This window comes from Leuciscus leuciscus (assembly GCF_965113295.1).
Source record: "Leuciscus leuciscus genome assembly, chromosome: 18".
Lineage (NCBI taxonomy): Eukaryota > Metazoa > Chordata > Actinopteri > Cypriniformes > Leuciscidae > Leuciscus > Leuciscus leuciscus.
This window is the reverse complement of record NC_138742.1, coordinates 33,602,981-33,621,670: the sequence shown is the minus strand read 5'-3', so window position 1 is coordinate 33,621,670 and position 18,690 is coordinate 33,602,981. Positions and strand designations below refer to the sequence as shown.

The window sequence follows — 18,690 nt, the reverse complement described above, 5'->3', positions numbered from 1 at the left end:
GCTATAAATAGTAAGAGTAGTATGCTACTTTGAATTCAACCATATTAATTATGGTTAGCAAACGATAAAATATATCTTTAAAAACTGCATCCATGTCCACATTTAATTGAGGTCATGGAAATCTTATGCTCTTCATTTACTGCAACTCAAACCTATCTGCATTCAGTCATCTAACTATTCATTATTATTCCGATTTTACATATGCAACATGGCTAACTTATTTTTAAATTATATTCATAAAGTAATGAACATAATATGACTCAACGTATAGTAATTAATATTAAAAATACAACCTCATGGCTCACACAGGTGATGGTTGTTTAATATTCATTTCAGTACACGAGTACACTGATATTCAAATATCAGTTATTTTACTTACTCTACTTTACTATATATTTATATTACTTCATATATCTTGTGTGTGTGTGTGTGTGTGTGTGTGTGTGTGTGTGTGTGTGTGTGTGTGTGTGTGTGTGTGTGTGTGAGAGAGAGAGAGAGAGAGAGGTTGCACTAGTCTTGTGTCGGTGACGTCATTGTCGTTTCTTCAGGTTATGGCGGAGCTGAACTCTTCAAACTTTCTCTGGTGAGTTTATCGCTCCTAAAATGCATCATGAGTTTTGTAATGAGCGTGTCACATCTCATATCAGCTTTTCGTCAAGTGATTATAAAAATGTAACTGGCTTGTGAAATGTTTGTAGAGTTTGCTGTTTGATTTAATAGGTTTATGTAGAAAAAGAAATAGGGCCGCAGATGTAAAAAGATCTGCTCAACAACACTCACACCAGTGTGTGTAACCGTCTTATGTGTGTAACCAATGCCCGTTAACAGCATGTAATGATTGCCTTGCGAATAAAGATCATTATATTCGCTTATCATGTTTTCCATGAAGTTTACACCCCTTTTCCGATTACATCTTAGCGACTGGACTTGTGTTTGTTATGAATCTCTTCTGCTCATAAACACACACTGAACATGAGTTATTAAACACAGTCGAGCAACAGCAAGAGCTTACGTGAGTGTTCGGCCTAAACTTACACGATTGTGCTATTTTGGCAATTCCAGTAAGTTTCTGTATTTGAGAAGAGATGTCACTGCAGTTGTGTAAGTACAATTGTGTAAAGCCTAACAACTGTTAAAGGCAGGGTAACGTTAGGTGACAGAATTTTGTTGTTGTTGTTATGCTGGTTAATAGTCTCTTCACATCTTGAAAGCAATCACTAAGTGGTCTAAAAGTATTTATATGTATATATATCGTCTGTGGAAGTCGTAGAACCATACAATGTTTGTCCAATCATTGCATTGGGTCCTACCTGCCTGTCAGTGTATTTCCACACGTCCGCGCAGACATCACACGGCATCAGTGCGTCTCATGCTCTGCAGAGTTGTAGACAGACGTCAGTCACAGAGCAGCGCAGACGAAGCCTTTTACAGTTCCTCCTGAACCAAAACAACCAGCTTATGCTGCCTTCACGCCATAACTACTGTCATTTGGAAGATATGGAAACCCGTGACCAGTGATGGGAATAACGGCGTTATAAATAACGGCGTTACTGTTTTCAGTAACGAGTAATCTAATTGATTACTCTTCCCATCTTAATAACGCTGTTACCGTTACTGGCAAAAAATGCGGCGCGTTACTATTAATTGAAGCTGTTATCAGACCAACTAGATCTCTGATGGCGGTTTCACACGGCTTGCGTTAGCGTTTGGTCTGTTTATGGTCCCGGAGGCAAAAATAGACTGCGCCGAATGATCGCGGCACTGCTGCTCCTGCTCTTGCTCCTGCTCCTGCTCTGCTCTTGCTCTTGCTCTTGCTCTTGCTCCTGCTCCTGCTCTGCTCCTGCTCCTGCTCCTGCTCTGCTCCTGCTCTGCTCCTGCTCTGCTCTGCTCCTGCTCTGCTCTGCTCTGCTCTGCTCCTGCTCCTGCTCTGCTCTTGCTCTTGCTCTTGCTCCTGCTCCTGCTCTGCTCCTGCTCCTGCTCTGCTCTGCTCTGCTCCTGCTCCTGCTCCTGCTCTGCTCCTGCTCTGCTCTGCTCCTGCTCTGCTCCTGCTCTGCTCTGCTCTGCTCCTGCTCTGCTCTGCTCCTGCTCTGCTCCTGCTCTGCTCCTGCTCTGCTCTGCTCCTGCTCTGCTCCTGCTCTGCTCTGCTCCTGCTCCTGCTCCTGCTCTGCTCCTGCTCCTGCTCCTGCTCTGCTCTGCTCCTGCTCTGCTCTGCTCTGCTCTGCTCCTGCTCTGCTCCTGCTCCTGCTCTGCTCTGCTCTGCTCTGCTCCTGCTCCTGCTCTGCTCCTGCTCTGCTCCTGCTCTGCTCTGCTCCTGCTCTGCTCTGCTCCTGCTCTGCTCTGCTCCTGCTCCTGCTCTGCTCCTGCTCTGCTCTGCTCCTGCTCTGCTCTGCTCCTGCTCTGCTCCTGCTCCTGCTCCTGCTCTGCTCTGCTCTGCTCCTGCTCTGCTCTGCTCCTGCTCCTGCTCTGCTCCTGCTCCTGCTCCTGCTCTGCTCCTGCTCTGCTCCTGCTCTGCTCTGCTCCTGCTCCTGCTCCTGCTCTGCTCTGCTCTGCTCCTGCTCCTGCTCCTGCTCCTGCTCTGCTCCTGCTCCTGCTCCTGCTCCTGCTCCTGCTCTGCTCTGCTCTGCTCCTGCTCCTGCTCTGCTCTGCTCCTGCTCTGCTCCTGCTTCTGCTCCTGCTCTGCTCCTGCTCCTGCTCCTGCTCTGCTCCTGCTGCCGCGCCGCCTCTGCATGCGGTGTGTGAATGCTCTAATCTGTTAACATGGGCGCCAGAATAAATACGCTCTGCTAACGCGTGCAGTGTGAAACCGGCTTGAGCCGAGAGGCAAAGACTTGTTTTACTGTTCTTCCTTGGTATACCTCATATTGTTACACTGTTCTACTTTTTCGAGGAAGAGAATACTTTAAGGACAGTATATCTACCAATTGTCTGAAGTTTTTTTATTTATTTAATTTTTTTTTGCACTACAAAGAGTTTATATTTGTTATTTCTTTTTGGTATAGTGCTTAACAAGCATAATTTAATTGTGCCCAGTTGTGACCCGTTGAGGGGCAATAAATATCAAAAGTTCCGAAACATCTATTGTGTTATTTGTATCGATCCACTATATAAACATAATATCTACACACATGGCATTTGATTGGATGCTAGTCTCACTTTGTCCCACAGCAACATTAATATAGTTTAGATTTGTGTACATTGTTTCTGTTAATAATGTATTGTATTAAGTGTCCATTTCATTATGATATTTAAATTTATCATGAATAATTGAACATGTACATGTATTTTAAGTTCCATTAAAGAGGGGTGGAGGTGGGGTCACATTTGAGCATTTAAAAATGTACTTGAAAGGAACGCAATAGTTACTTTCTGAAGTAACTAGTTACTTTTATAATTTGTATATAGCTCTGAAGGGAGGGTGGGATCTCATGCTTTCAAAGCTTAGCTTGCTATTGCTAGCCTCTCCGAAAGTCGCCTACCCTACCTTTAAACTGTGATTAAAATGTTTTAGTTTTTTTACTGGGTGATCAGCCCCGCCACAAACAGACAAATTCATAAATATTGTTGTCATTGTTTTTGATCATGTAACCATGTGTTCTGACAAACAGTTTTGTAAAAAACAAAATTAGATACCAGTGAAATTTCACAATTGTCGTTTTGAATCTCTATACTACAGCTAAAGCTACTAGCTTGACTAATATAGAAATAACTCAACCAGAGATCCCCGGCTAAATATTCTGATTTTCACCTTTTTTTTGATGAAAGAAATGCATAAATGAAGAAGAAAGCCAAAATATTAAATGTCATGGATGTACATTTTCTGAGTAATCCACTATTTTCTATTGGCGAATCAAAATGACTATTTTCACCTGAGATTTGGAGCCAAATTACAGGGGGGTAAAATTACTTTTAAAAGATGGCAGCATCATTATTTGACTTTTACACTGAGATCGGTAGGTGTATTAGTAAAATCTGCTTACTTCTTTGTTGCATATATGCCAACAGTGACAGTTCAAAAAGCACTTCCTGTGTTTTTTGCCCCAAGTTTGCATGCCTGTAACTCAAGAAGTATTAAGGATTTCTAAATACCCTTTTAGATTCTGGTTCTTATCAAACGTTTCTTTTGGGATCTTCATTTTAAAGGCCCCAAATGGTACAGAGCCAGAGATATGGAGATCCTAATGCGGCTCCATGAACAATTTGGAAGACATTTTCAATGGTCAAAAACCAAATGTGGGTCACTTTGCGTACAGTTGATATTTAGTCTTTTAAAGAGGAATATCTGAACAACAAATAATGTTGAAACTAGAAATGTCTCTCTTTTTTTTCTATCAATTCAATTGCATGGAATATGTCTGAGTGAAAAAAAAAAAAAAGTTTGCGTGCCTGTAACTCTAAAAGTATTTAAGATTTCTTAATATTCTTCTAGTCTAACTCTAATAAACTTTTCCTTTGGAATCTTTATTTTCAAGGTCCTTATATGGTTTAATCACATAGAAATGGGGATCCCAATGCGACTCCATGTTCAAATTGTTGAATTTTACCCATTTTCAATGGTCAAAAGGCACATTTTCACTAGCTTTTCAAACAGTAGTGAAATTATATTGTGCACTAAACTTATTTTTTGCCTCTAACTCAATCACAGATGACAGAAATTGTACAATTACTAGCCATTTGCTAATTAAATACATTTTTAGTCGCCTAGCATGAAATTTGCTCGCATGATATGCAAGTGATTTGCTCGCATTGCCTTAGCCATACTTAACCCAGTAAGTTGACCTCTGCTATTATTCATGGCCCAGTTCTGTAAAGCTGCCTAATGAACTGAAGTGAAAGATTTCTTGTTTTTCTTTTCTATCTTGTGTGATTATAGCAGCATTTTACACACAGTTTGGATCTGCCATCAGATGATAGTGATAGTGATAGTGTATTGGTATTTGGTAGCTCACGTTGTGCTGTTTCCCCAGACGTGAGTGTGAGAGGGCATCGTAATGGAGCAGCTTCAGGGAGCGTGGAGAAGCGTCACCAACGGTCTGGGAACCAAGGAGTGTGTGTTTGAGAGCTCCTGTGTGATGCAGTCTCCTCAGCGCCAGTCCTCAGACGAGCCCAGAACCAGCCGGACCATCCGAGTCTTCCTGCCCAACCAGCAGAGGACAGTGGTGAGAGCCTCTCAGACTCAGTTCTCCAACAGCCACTTCAGGGCTTGTTCGATTGTTTGATGGGAAAGAGACCATACTCACCCCCTTCGTTCTGCTTTTGAACTGCTCCCATCTGGGAGTAGACTCAAAATTCCTTTGGCCAGAAGAAACGTGTATAAAAAATCGTTTGTCCCAATGGCAGTGATTAACTTAAAACATACATTTTTCTAAAGGGATATAATAGAATGACTAGCATTATAGCTCGTGTGTGTTTTTTTTTTTTTTTTGGAATGATGGGAAAAGTGTTTAATTGTATAATTGTGTTCATTCTGTGTTAATGTGTGATGTGTTCTTAAGCATTAATGTGAATGTTTCTATGTCACCAGTGTCAAAGACGAATTTCCGCTCTGTAACAAACAGAAACCGACAATAAAGTTCTGCTCAACTCATAGAGCGGCGGGAAAGAGCATCTCAGCCAGTACCGGTGCTAAACACTCAGTAGAGCAGATCAAACACTGGCAGAAGAGTATGGTCTGAACTGTTGTCTGATTATTGATATTACAGTATTCTAAGCAATAAAGCTGCGAGAAACTATTTCCTCAACAGTAATCCGCCTCAAAACTTCAAAATGATATCAAATCCAGTGGCCAGTTCCTCCTTGTCTTACATAAAATGGCAGTGTGACTGGTCAGAGGACTGTGCTCATGGCGGGTGGTGTGTGTGCAGGTGTGTGTGCGCGCCGGCGTGACGCTGCACAGCTGCCTGATCAAGGCACTGAAGGTTCGAGGGCTTCAGCCGGAGTGCTGCGCTGTCTTCAGTCTCCACCCTGGACACAGGAGGTCAGTTCCCCTCGCCAGAGGCCTCAGCTCCAGCGAGACGGCCAGACATATTAGCACTATCTTCTTTTCTATAGCTTACGATATTATTGATATTTATCACGATATTTATTTACCATTAATATTTGTTAGACTGAATATAATCAGAGTAGCTACCTTTTAATTTCGGATTCTGTGTTTCATGATTTAATCATCCTTCCCTCGCGTTCTGTAACAAGTCCTTCCCTTGTGGGTCAAAATGACCCGAAGCCCTAAAATTATACTTCTTCTTTTTTTCTTATTTTTTTCGTCCAGATAGCTTAATTTATTTCATTTTGATAATATTTTTTCAATTTTTTAATGCAATTTTTTTGTGCACATTTTTTTTATTTATTTACCTTTAAATTACTAGATTTGATCAATAAATAATAAATAAATAGTAATTTAAGCACATTCCTCACATTCTTTCAACATAAATTCAAAATGACTCACAATTCCATGCATAAATCTTTTATTCATTGGGAGTCTTTGACCTCTTGTGGGGAAAAACATGATATTTCAAGACTCTTGCCACTACATGGCCTTATAGCTCTATATGCAGCAAATGAGCTGTTCCGCTGGGTCCTCATTTTTTGTTAAAGTTTTAGCATTTTCAGCTTGAATTTGAGCTTTTTAGGGTTTTCTGTGTGTCCTGAAGCATTCTTCGCATCCCACTCATTCCTATGGGGGTCAAATTGACCTGAGAGGGAAGGATTTGTTACTTTTTAAAATTTCAACCACAAAACTCCTCGAATCCATTTAATTTTTTGTGTGTATTCGTGGTTCAAGTGCGACAAAAGTCATGGGGTCTTGGAACCCTCCGATCAACACTAAAAATTTTTTTTTATATTTTTTATATTTTTTGGGTCAAAATGACCCGAGGGAAGGATGAGGAAATGTATATAAACTTTAACAGTTTAATCAAGCTTTTAAAATGTAATAAAATGAAAATATAACAATTAACATACAACAAAGCAATAGAACTGTTATCAGTTATAGTGTGGTCAGTATGAGGTGTCAATATGCCAAAGTGTGGCCGATTTCAGCCACAAAATCAGCTTGGCATCATGCCTACAGTTTCATTGACGTGTTATTGGTCTATTGAAAAGCTTTCGATAACCTTTTCCTGGCATGGTCTGAAGATGATCTGGGCAAATTGTGGTGTAAATCAGACCAACGTTCTAGGAATTCGAAAAAGTATGTTTTCAAAGAAAATCAAAATGGCAGCAAATTCAAGCAAATATGGCATGATTGGTATCATTGCTCTCGGTATTACTCAAGGAATCTATCAAGATCAGTTTAATTAAAATAGGCAAAATTAATCAAACATTATTAGCATTTTTTGAAACGTATAACATTTGACCAGAAGGTGGCGCTGTTCCGAAACTTTGAGTACCTTCAAGGCATAGTCCTGATGACACTGAGTTGCGCAATGATGCGCTAAGGCTTTCGTAAAATAAAGCTTTTCACAGCTAAATACTGTAGTCAGTGCTAATTTCACGTTTTGTTTAATTATTGCTCGCAATCCCACCACTTTTGTATGTGTCCTCAGAGTGTGCTCATACATGTGTGTCAAATATCTCATTTCAGCCAATATTTATCAAATCAGTCATATTAGTGTTAAAACATCTGCCTCAAATTTCCTGATCAGTGCACCACAACTTCAAGCATGGTTTTTCATTTAATTTCTTTTCATTTTCATTAAATAATGCAACAATGCGTTATTTAAAGGTATTCATTTGGTGGGATAGTGATATAGGATCTGATGTTGAAAGTAAATTTCACTCCTAATGTTGGTACATTGGTATTGTCCCTCATAACTGGTTGACGTATGTGTATGTTTGCAGCAAGAAGTCTCGCATGGACTGGAGCACGGACTCGACCTCGCTCATCGGGGAGGAACTCCTGGTGGAGGTTTTAGACCATGTCCCCTTGACCACACACAACTTTGTGAGTGTTACACACACCTATGCACACCTGAAGAACTCTATTCATAGTTCACATTAAAAAGATGATTTCATTTTCAGGTTAGAAAAACATTTCTGAAATTGGCTTTCTGCGACATCTGCCAGAAGTTCCTGTTAAACGGTTTCCGGTGCCAGACGTGTGGCTACAAGTTCCATGAGCACTGCAGCACCAGAGTGCCCACCATGTGTGTGGACTGGACTAACATCAGACAACTGCTGTGAGTCTTCATCATCCTCTTCAACAATACCCAACAGCTGAACATCAGGGGTCACAGCCGATTCAGAAGTTTCTGACTGTTTACATGACACACTGAGTTATTGATCAATGAAACTGAATATTCACATCAGTATTTGCAGAGAAAGATAATACAAAGACATGACATCATTGTAAAGGAGGAGTGAAAAGCATAAAGTGCCATGATTATTTGTTTGCATGTCCTTGATATGAAAGCCATATCTTAGTCTTCCAGAACTCCCCCATTCAGTCCGAGTCATTTCTCAACTGTTGTCATTGTACATATGAGTCTGATATTTTCACAATGAATGACGCTTGACTGCTCTGCGTTTGGCAGATTGTTTCCCACTCCGGGTGAAAGTGGGACTCCGTCTCTTCCTACGCTCACATCTCGGAGAATGAGGGAGTCCTTGACACGAAACAGGTAACGCATCGTCTCAGATCACATGACTCAAAACCATTGTTTTGCTGTAAGTGTACACACACCGCTCAGCGACTGCCTGTGGTTTGATGACTTGAGGAAAGCCTAGCTTACATATAGTCAAGTCACCTTTATTTCTATAGTTACTTTATATAATACAGAATGATTCAAAGCAGCTTTACAGAGATAACAGGAAAATAATGATTCAACAATAGTGCACTGTCGTTATTCAGCTGAAGTCACTTCAGTGTTGATTCAGTTTGGTTCAATAACTGTGTAAAGTTCATCAAATATGGAACGAGTTTAATTCGGCTATACAGCAGCTCTGCAGAAACAGTGATGTCATCATCCGCTCAGTTCAGGTCTTATATAATAGTGTCAGTGCCGTCAGATCAACAATACTGTTGAATATGAAGTGTCCTCTACTAAGCAAGAACACAAACTCCATCAGGACACAGAATAGAGACAAACCCTTGGGAGATTCCAATCGAGGGGCCAGTTCATATTTCTCATTAATAAATAAAAGGGAAAATATACACTACCGGTCAAAAGTTTTAGATCAGTACGATTTTTAATGTTTTTAAAAGAAGTCTCTTCTGCTCACCAAGGCTGCATTTATTTGATTAAAAATACAAACAAAAACAGTAATATTGTGAAATATTATTACAATGTAAAAGAGCAGTTTTCTATGTGAATATATAGTAGTGTAATTTATTCCTGTGATCAAAGCTGAATCTTCAGCATCATTCCTCCAGTCTTCAGTGTCACATGATCCTTCACAAATCATTCTAATATGATGATTTGATGCTCAAGAAACATTTATGATTATTATCAATTTTGAAAACAGTTTTTTACATTTTTATTTCATGATGCTATGATGAATAGAAAGTTCAAAAGAACAGCATTTATTTGAAATCTAAAGCTTTTGTAACATTAAACACTACCATTCAAAAGTTTGGGGTCAGTAAGAATTTTAATTTGATTTTTGGGGGAAATAAATAAAATAAATCAATACTTTTATTCATCAAGGATGAGTTAAACTGATCAAAAGTTACAGTAAAGACATTTATAATGTTAGAAAATATTATATTTTAAATAAATGCTGTTCTTTTGAACTTTCTATTCATCAAAGAATTTTGAAAAAAAATTGTACACAACAGTTTTCAACATTGATAATAATCATAAATGTTTTTTGAGCATCAGATCATCATATTAGAATGATTTCTGAAGGATCATGTGACACTGAAGACTGGAGTAATGATGCTGAAAATTCAGCTTTGATCACAGGAATAAATTACATTTTAAAATATATTAAAATAGAAAACAGACATTTTAAATTGTCATAATATTTCACAATATTACTGTTTTTTTTTATTTGTTTGTTTTTTATCAAATAAATGCAGCCTTGGTGAGCAGAAGATACTTCTTTTAAAAACATAAAAAACCTTACCGATCTAAAACTGTTGACCAGTAGTGTATATGGATTAAAAAGGGACCCAAGCAATATATGGTGACCCCCTTTGACTTTCAGCAAACACTCAAAACACATGGACTTGAGCTTTGCTTGGGTAGACGCCACTAAAGCTTTATGCGAGCTCTTTAAATAACATTTGTGGATTACTGGAGCTATGACACTCAGTGTGTTGTTGCTAAGGCCATCTAGTGGGATTTTGCTTTATGAAATTGAGTAATAAACTTAAATGAAACGTGCTGTTTGTCTTCAGGTTCCCCCATCCACTAGTTTCTGTGATGTTCTTGTTTCTCGATATCAGAACTGTGTGTGTGTGTGTATGCACTAGTCTGAGGTGTTTCCCTTAGCTCTGTGCTCAGACACTCAAACCCTCATGTGTTCAGTTACTCCAGCCCTTCAGCTCTGACCCCGAGACTGCGCTCCACCTCCACACCCAACGTCAACATGCTGAGCACAACCCTGCCCGTACACAGCAGCCAGATCCAGGTGACCACGCACCACACACACTCCTGTCTCTCTTCTCCACATCTCTTCAGCTCCATCTGTGTGTGTGACAGTTGTCAAACTCTTAAGCTCCTATAAATATTGATTGGATTTGCTGTTCTCCTCTCTCTTTCACTCCACTGTTTCTCCCGTTTTCTCTTCACTGTCGTGTTGTTGTGTGCTGTGAGTAGCTAGACACGTCTCCGAGCTCCTGGTGCCAGCAGCAGTCTTGTCTGAAGAGAAGAGTAGGTATTGTTCTTCTGCCAGGCGTAAGGTAGTGCTTGACTGACAGAAGCTTCCTCACCCTGCCTGAGGTTAAGGCCGTTCTCTCACCTGGCTCGTTTTCTCTCTCGGTTCGGTTCGGTTCGTTAAGACACATATGAACACGCAGTCGCTCTGAGATTGGCTGAACGAGGTGGTCTCGGCCCGATTCAACTCTGGGGCGGTTCGATTGAGGTGAGAAACAGGGTTCGTACAGGGTGCTTAAAATGCTTGAATTTTACTTTTTGAAATTTAAGTCCTGGAAAATCCTTGAAAACAGCCATATTTATGAAAAGGTACTTGAAAAATGCTTGAATTATTGAAAGACAATACTGGCCCTATCTTGCACCCAGCGCAATTTACTTTGTACACCGACACATGTATCATTCCTATTTCTCACCCGACGCACAGCGGACTTTTCCCTCCACAGACGCACGTCGGTAAATTAGGGAATGAACTTGCGCTCCCGGGGGCGGTTCAGCGAAAAGAGGAGGCGTGTTCCGGCGCAAACGTTCCCTGGTGCTATTTTGCAGTTTCAGAAAACAATTCCGCCACAGACCAGGAAAAACTTAGTCTAAAGTCAGTGGCGTGTTGCGCATGTTATTCATATGCTATTTTAAGGGCGCATGCTTGGCCATAATGTAGCGTGTGCACAACGCACATACACTTTGATTCTCTCATCTACACAGAAGCAGCAGTTCTCATTTTTGCAAATCATACATTATTACAAGGAAAAATATTCCACACGAGGGAAATCATTGTTGTGTCCATGAAGATGTGAAAAAATAGGCATAAATCTAGCTTACACATTTACCCAAATTATCATACGCCTGTTTAGCTGAAACTAATCTGGGTGTGTTTCTCCATCCCCAATGTCACTTCTCTGTGTTTTACGGCCCTGACGAGAACGTCGGTCTCCTCGGCTGTGAACCGCTCAAATCCGCCGTTATAATAGCAAACCGCCATGGAACAAGCGCACCTGCTCTTAAAGGGAATGTGAGATGTCGCTCTGATTGGTTTATTTCACGTTACGCCCAAACCACACCTATGAGTAATGAAGCTACTTCAGACCAACTCATTTTAGATTTGTGTCGGGCGCAAGAGTAATTTATCCCGCCGGTATAATAGCACCAGCGCCGAGACCCGCCCACAAAGTTACTTGCGTTTCGCATTTGATACTTGCGTTTCAGATCGTTAAAATAGGGCCCTATATGTGAAATTAGTGTTTAATTTTATCTCTAAAAAGATGTTTTCACACAAAATGAAGCTGCAGCCAGTCTGATATAGATATAGAGCCATTTTGCATGGCTATGAGCTTAATATTGCTCATAAATATCCAAGTATATGATACAGCTTTCATTCTTCAGATCAATCATATATTAATGGCAGAAAAAAATCAGTTTGAATAAGGAAAGCGATATCTTTGTCATAGTGTCCTTTCAATGGTTAAATTTGCCAGGCATTGCATCTGCTGCACTTTATTTGTACCATTTTGTTTTATTGGTTTATTTTTGTTGATCTATTTACCTTTTTTAGAAGTTGAAAGATAATAAAGATATTGTTTGATAAGTGAGATCTCTGATTGAAGTCCTTAGAAAACCAAAAAGTAGTGCTTGAAAAGTCCTTAAGTCCTGGAATTGCGTTTTACAGTATCTGTACGAACCCTGTGAGAAAGCAATCCGACCTAACGGACCAGTGAACTAATATCATCATTCATAACGGGAAATGTGTTATATAAAAAGCAGCAGTGTCTGATTCTGTGATTCTGCACATTAGTGAACGCAGTTGGAAACTAAAGAGAGCATCTTTATCTGAAAGTATTGTGTAATTGATCTTCTCCATCTGAATCTGATTCCCACTCTAACTAAGCAGTAATGATGAATAAATTCATATAAGTGTGTCTTGACAGCTACAGATAAAGACACAATAAGCTTGCGGAGGGAACTCATCAATCCATCTTGATGGATGAAACAGAGGAAACTCTGACCAATAAGAGGACAGCTTAACTCACATGTGACCTGAAATAAACACATGTTGGTATGCTATGAAATGTTGCCTAGTTGCCTTGTGAAAGCGAACCGAACCAAGAAGGAAATGCAACATTGTAATAAATGAAGTCCCTGATTGGGGAATAAGCCAGCGATGTACAGGTGTGAACGGCCCAGACCGCATCTAGACCGCATCCAGACCGCATCCGCTGTGAGTGAGCTGGGTCAGTCTATGAGCTGCTGTGCTGAAACCAGTGATGGAGTACTCGAGTCCTGGACTCGGACTCGAGTCCGACTCGAGTCCCTATTCTCTGGACTCGAGTCCGACTCGAGACTCTATTCTCAGGACTCGTGACTTGACTTGGACTCGCGGACTGATGACTCGTTCTTGGACTCGGACTCGAGGATATAAAATCGGACTTGAGCATTCATCAAATGAATGACGTTGGATGAAGTTTCTGACTAAATAGGATTTAAAATTTGATATAAGATGTTACACTTTTCCTGTTTTGGGCTCCAAGACCGGACGGGATCTCTTTTTTTCCTGCATATATGAACGAGCAGAGAGAAAGCCCCAGCCGCGCGCGCGCTCTCACCGTCTTCAAACAACACGAGCGGTGCTCCCTCCTCATGCATATTAATCAAAATCAATTGACACGATAGTAAAAGGTCGGAAGACCGAAGTTTCACGTAGATCATTCAGAGATTTTTTTCTCCTGAATTACCGCGAGGTGTGAATTGTGCTGAAAAAAAACAAAAAACGTTTGCCTTATCTTCTCTGAAAAGCGTTCCGCACATTCAGCTGACATTAGCCACAATTTCAATAAACGAAAAGACCTATCTAGTGATGAAATGTTTTCTGTGTTGACACAAATCTTGTCCTGTCCTAAACTGCCGAGATAATCACACAAGGCGTGCCGTATAGGCTACACGTCCATTAATGACACGTCCGATTCGCGAACTAATGACTACTTTGAACGATTCACTTTAATGAATGGTTAAAACAACTGACCATCTGTCCAACAACGAACTCACGAGACGTCTGAATCGGTGTATAACAAATCGGTAACACTTTACAATATGTTCCATTTATTAAACTCTAGTTAACTACATTAGTTAACATTTAGGCTACTATTAATAAACTGCACTTCTACAGCATTGTTAATGTTAATTTCAACATTTAGCCTACTAATAGCCTACATTATTGAAATCAAATTTTTTATTTATATTTATTTATATTGTATTTATTATTTATAATTGTCAACACAGTGGTGTCATTTTTGTTTAATGTAGACCCTCTTTTATAATTATATCAGCTCTTTAAAGGTGCCAGAGTAGAGAAATGTTGGCAGTCTTGAAATATAACACAGACTCAACCTTGATGACTCGACTCGGACTCGAACACTGGGGACTCGAGACTCGACTCGGACTCGAACTCAGGTAATGGTGACTCGACTCGGATTCGACTCGGTCTCTTCTTTGGTGACTCGGACTTGGACTCGGTCTCTTCTTTGGTGACTCGGACTTGGACTCGGACTCGAACACGGGGACTCGAGACTTGACTCGGACTCGAACACTGGGGACTCGAGACTCGACTCGGACTCGAACTCAGGTAATGGTGACTCGACTCGGACTCGACTCGGTCTCTTCTTTGGTGACTCGGACTTGGACTCGGTCTCTTCTTTGGTGACTCGGACTTGGACTCGGACTCGAACACGGGGACTCGAGACTTGACTCGGACTCGACAATTGGTGACTCGACTACAACACTGGCTGAAACATCCACTCATGCTGCGATGAAGCGTACTCCACTGCACCACAGCTGGTCACTCTGACGGACACCAAACATGATTGACTCGACCTTGGGCATATAGTTGATCTATCCTTTGTCTGGAAATAGTCTAGCTGTGGAGACTGGGATTGTTGTAACATTATGCTTTAATATCTGTATAGTCCAAAGATTGCATGTATTTCTAAAGCCACAAACAGGTTTAAATATTAAGAATATGAAACACTATTGCTTTGGAAGTATTTTGCTCTTTGTGGACATAAATGGGTAAAGTAGTGTTGCGTCCCTGCACATCTGCTCAGCTCAGCTATAACTTTTCTAATTTATTAACATTTATGTTCAAGTTTTACACAGTTTATCATATTAAACAAGAGAATCTGCGCTCCGATTAATTTACATTACTACAAATTGTAAAGCGGCTGTGATAAACAGTGAGCAAGTCTTGGCAAGCTCTGAAACGTTCTTGTTTTGCTTCTGTTCTGTGCATTGAAATATGACTTTCATATAGTTGGTTGTAAAAAAGCAGCTCTAAAGACCATTAAGAAGGCAGTTACAGGACCGTGAGTGAGTGAATGATCAGGCTAGTTGTGTGCGGTGCACGTCATAACATTAGCAACGCTACAGGACAGTGTGTAAACTGCTCAAGCAACACGCTTCTGCCTTGCAGTGTGAATAGATTGAACAGTTGTGTGTTATTTCTTGATATTTTGTTCTTCTGTGTGTTTCTTCTAGGATGCCATGCGTGTTCACAGCTCAGGTGAGAATGAAACATTGATGTGAATCCAGTGAGAAGTGTGTTTGCTGTGGTTTATGAGTTCATCAGTCTCCCGTGTCTCTTCAGCTGGCAGTTCTCCGGCTCAGAGCCCCACGGCCCGGACCCAGCCCCCCGTCCCCACCGCCGCCCCGAGAGAGCGCACACCGGCCCTCGGCCCGCAGGAGAAGCTCTCCATCGTAAGCTCTGCTGAATTATTTAATGAAACCTTCCTGTGTCGAGCTGCAGTCTTCAAGGCAGAGAAACATTGTAGTTTATACACACTTCAGTGGACAGTCCTTAGAAGTGTTTGGACCTAAACCATGGCATGCAGATGTTAGCAGTTATAGGAACCCGGCCAGACTCTGCAGTTTCACAAGCACATTCTGATACTTCATTATCATAGTGAGAAATGCCCTGGAAATGGTATTATACCTGGTATTAAGTATCACGATACTGAACTCACGATACGATATTATTAAAAGACATGTGATAAAAGATGAACTGTTGATTAAAATGCTAAATTTGGTTTTACATTGTAAATGAATAGGCTTGGACTTGGTCCTGAAACCCAAAGCACAGGACAATAGAGACGCCAGAATAACAATATTCATGATTCTGAAGCTGAAATTACAGGATTATTGTAGATGAATATGCTTAATCTCTGTCACTAGCTAGATATATTTAAAATAATGTAGGCACTTTTACTGGTAACATCAGACATTTGGCTTTATCAGGACCCACAGATATTCCCCCATTGCATTATTATACATTATATTCAACATTATATACAGTAGTTTAATGTAGTAGTGAAAACTCTCTCAGTTACTGTCACCTCCTGTGACTCCTCCTCCTGTAGTCCAAGCTCATGATACTCACATCTGCTACTGTCACTGAACTGACTCATTTTGAGTCGCATTTGAACACATTTAAAATACTAGAATGATGTATACTGTACAATTTTACATTATGGTTTTAAATATTCATTACGGTAATGATAATTTAGTTGGAAAATGTGCCTAATTGATGTTAAAGGAATATCACAATGCCAAAAAATCTTAATGGTCTTAAAAATGTTTCTTGGGGTCAAATATGACTGTTTTAGCGCACTTTCTTAAGTGCTGACATCAGGTATTGTTTTACAGCGGCCACGGGATAAAAGAGACTCCAGCTATTACTGGGAGATTGAAGCGACTGAGGTGATGCTGCTGAGCCGGATCGGGTCGGGCTCCTTCGGGACCGTATACAAAGGGAAATGGCATGGTAAGCATCGGTTTAACCTCGCCAGCTTCAGTCTCTAATGACCCGCTTAACTGGCGCTGTAACTCGCTGTAGGAGACGTGGCTGTGAAGGTATTAAAGGTCACCAACCCGACCCCGGAGCAGTTTCAGGCCTTCCGCAACGAGGTGGCAGTTCTCAGGTGAGATGCTAACGCTGATAACTGAGTTTATGAGGGGTGGTGTTTTAGAGAAGTGTGTCGATGTAGTTCTGTTTACTGAACTTATTGCCATTACAATATAACTTACTGTAACATTTAACACCATTAGTCTTGATTGCAAACACACAGGAGAGCAATTGCTTGTAAAATTGTTTACAAAATTGGGTTGATTTTCTCCATAATAGTTTGGAGCATGTTGAAAATGATCAGCGACCCTCATAACTCTCAGGGCTCTAGAGTGCGACCAATTTGGTCGCACATGCGACCAAATTTTGTAAGGGTGCAACTAAAATTTTTCCTAGGTCGCACCGGTGCACCTAACGTCCTCGCATGCGCTGCCTCTCCACGAACTAAGTGTTTGTTCTCCTTTGACGGAACTCACACACTCATGGGAACTCACACTCTTCTCTCACGCTTAATGAGTGATGACGGAGGACAGAATTAAACATTCAAACGTAGCATGGTTACACTTAAGGTCTGTGATATTAGTCTGATTTTGAATTCGGCTTCCAAAGATTATAAAAAATTATATATTGAGGTAAAACCATTAAAAACTATAGCCGCATTCTATCTAGTGCAACTTCTTCCCTTCGCAGCATTACACTGTCATTTCTCCCTAAAACTCAAACCTAACGACAGAATCAGCACGATCGGTGATTGTTGTAAAATGCAGTCTAGCTACTGTTGCTAACTTGCGAGACGCGTTAAATAATTAAAAGAGCTATTAAAAGCACAAAATCTGCGCAAGAGATGTTGTTCGCAAGGCGGCGCGCGCTCCGAAACCGAAACCGAGACAAGCAAATTATAGCCTACTTTGGGTTTAATATGCGTGTCTAAACGATCAAATGTACACAAAAGTATGTCAAAATGACCGGCTTGGAGATTCACTAAAAACAGTTTATGTCTTAAATGGACGTAGTTATGGAAATAGTTGGGAGAATATGATGCATCAGATCAGTAGCAGATCTGCACTCGGTCTTAAAGGGGCTGCAGTCTAGTAAACATGCGGACGACTGCGCCATTGCTGCGAATCAAACAACAAGAGAAAAATCACTACAAAGCTCTTGAAAGAATAACTTCAGCTTTATTAAGCATTAATCTATTTATGAAAAATTATGCAGTGTTATTTTACATTTGATTACTTTATTAGATTTCTTTTTAGACTAATATATATATATATATGTGTGTGTGTATATGTGTATATATATATATATATATATATATATATATATATATATATATATATATATATATATAAAAACAAAAAGAACCGATAAGAATACAGTTAAAGTACCGGATCGATAAGCAGTATCGGTAAGAGTAGGAATACCGTTAAAACCCTTTACTCCCCGGTCAATGCTCCGACAACAGCCCAGACATGAAGCTACTTCAGCCACCATTCTCCCCAGTCCCTGGTAAGATGCCAAGCCCTGGTCTTTCGTCAGAGATGGCATCCGACTCAGAGACGGAGGTAGAGGCTATACCGCGCCTGAGCTAGAGACTCAAAATAGTTAGTTTGGCAGCTCAGTGAAGCATTTTAAAATTTTTTTTTTTTTTTTTTTGATTTTTATTTACCTACACCTTATTCTTGTTTAAAATCATTTACATAATAATATTAATGTATATAGAGCGTGATAAAAAGGTGACCTTGAAATTGTGGCGTTAAAGGTGACGCGAGCCGAGAAACATTTTCGGTGCACCCAAATTTTGTGCTGGTGCACCTAAATAAAAAAGTTAGGCGCACCAGTGCAACCAAGGCAAAAAGTTAGTCTGGAGCCCTGACTCTTGTATTATATAATGTGAAGCAGTTTTTTCATTGTTGCCAGACTCATCATTATAAATAATCATGTTAAATTGCTTTGGATGAGTGTATTGCAATGCTGATAAAATATTCAAGC

General features: G+C 40.3%; 1 protein-coding gene across 3 annotated transcripts in view; it reads left to right on the top strand.

Moving 5' to 3' along the window:
- The first annotated feature begins 451 nt into the window (after positions 1-451).
- raf1a (Raf-1 proto-oncogene, serine/threonine kinase a) overlaps positions 452-18,690 on the top strand; it is a 33,375-nt gene continuing 15,136 nt past the window's right edge. The window contains exons 1-12 of one of the 3 annotated variants that reach the window (XM_082146022.1): positions 452-583; positions 4,965-5,156; positions 5,862-5,974; positions 7,837-7,939; positions 8,017-8,174; positions 8,529-8,615; positions 10,467-10,569; positions 10,758-10,811; positions 15,336-15,360; positions 15,445-15,554; positions 16,500-16,617; positions 16,690-16,774. In XM_082146022.1, the coding sequence (XP_082002148.1) occupies positions 4,989-5,156; positions 5,862-5,974; positions 7,837-7,939; positions 8,017-8,174; positions 8,529-8,615; positions 10,467-10,569; positions 10,758-10,811; positions 15,336-15,360; positions 15,445-15,554; positions 16,500-16,617; positions 16,690-16,774 (1,124 nt within the window). In that variant the 5' untranslated portion in view covers positions 452-583; positions 4,965-4,988. Of the gene's footprint in view, positions 584-682; positions 1,013-4,964; positions 5,157-5,861; positions 5,975-7,836; positions 7,940-8,016; positions 8,175-8,528; positions 8,616-10,466; positions 10,570-10,757; positions 10,812-15,335; positions 15,361-15,444; positions 15,555-16,499; positions 16,618-16,689; positions 16,775-18,690 lie in introns of those variants that run through there. The other 2 variants (XM_082146023.1, XM_082146024.1) reach the window with 2 other exon arrangements.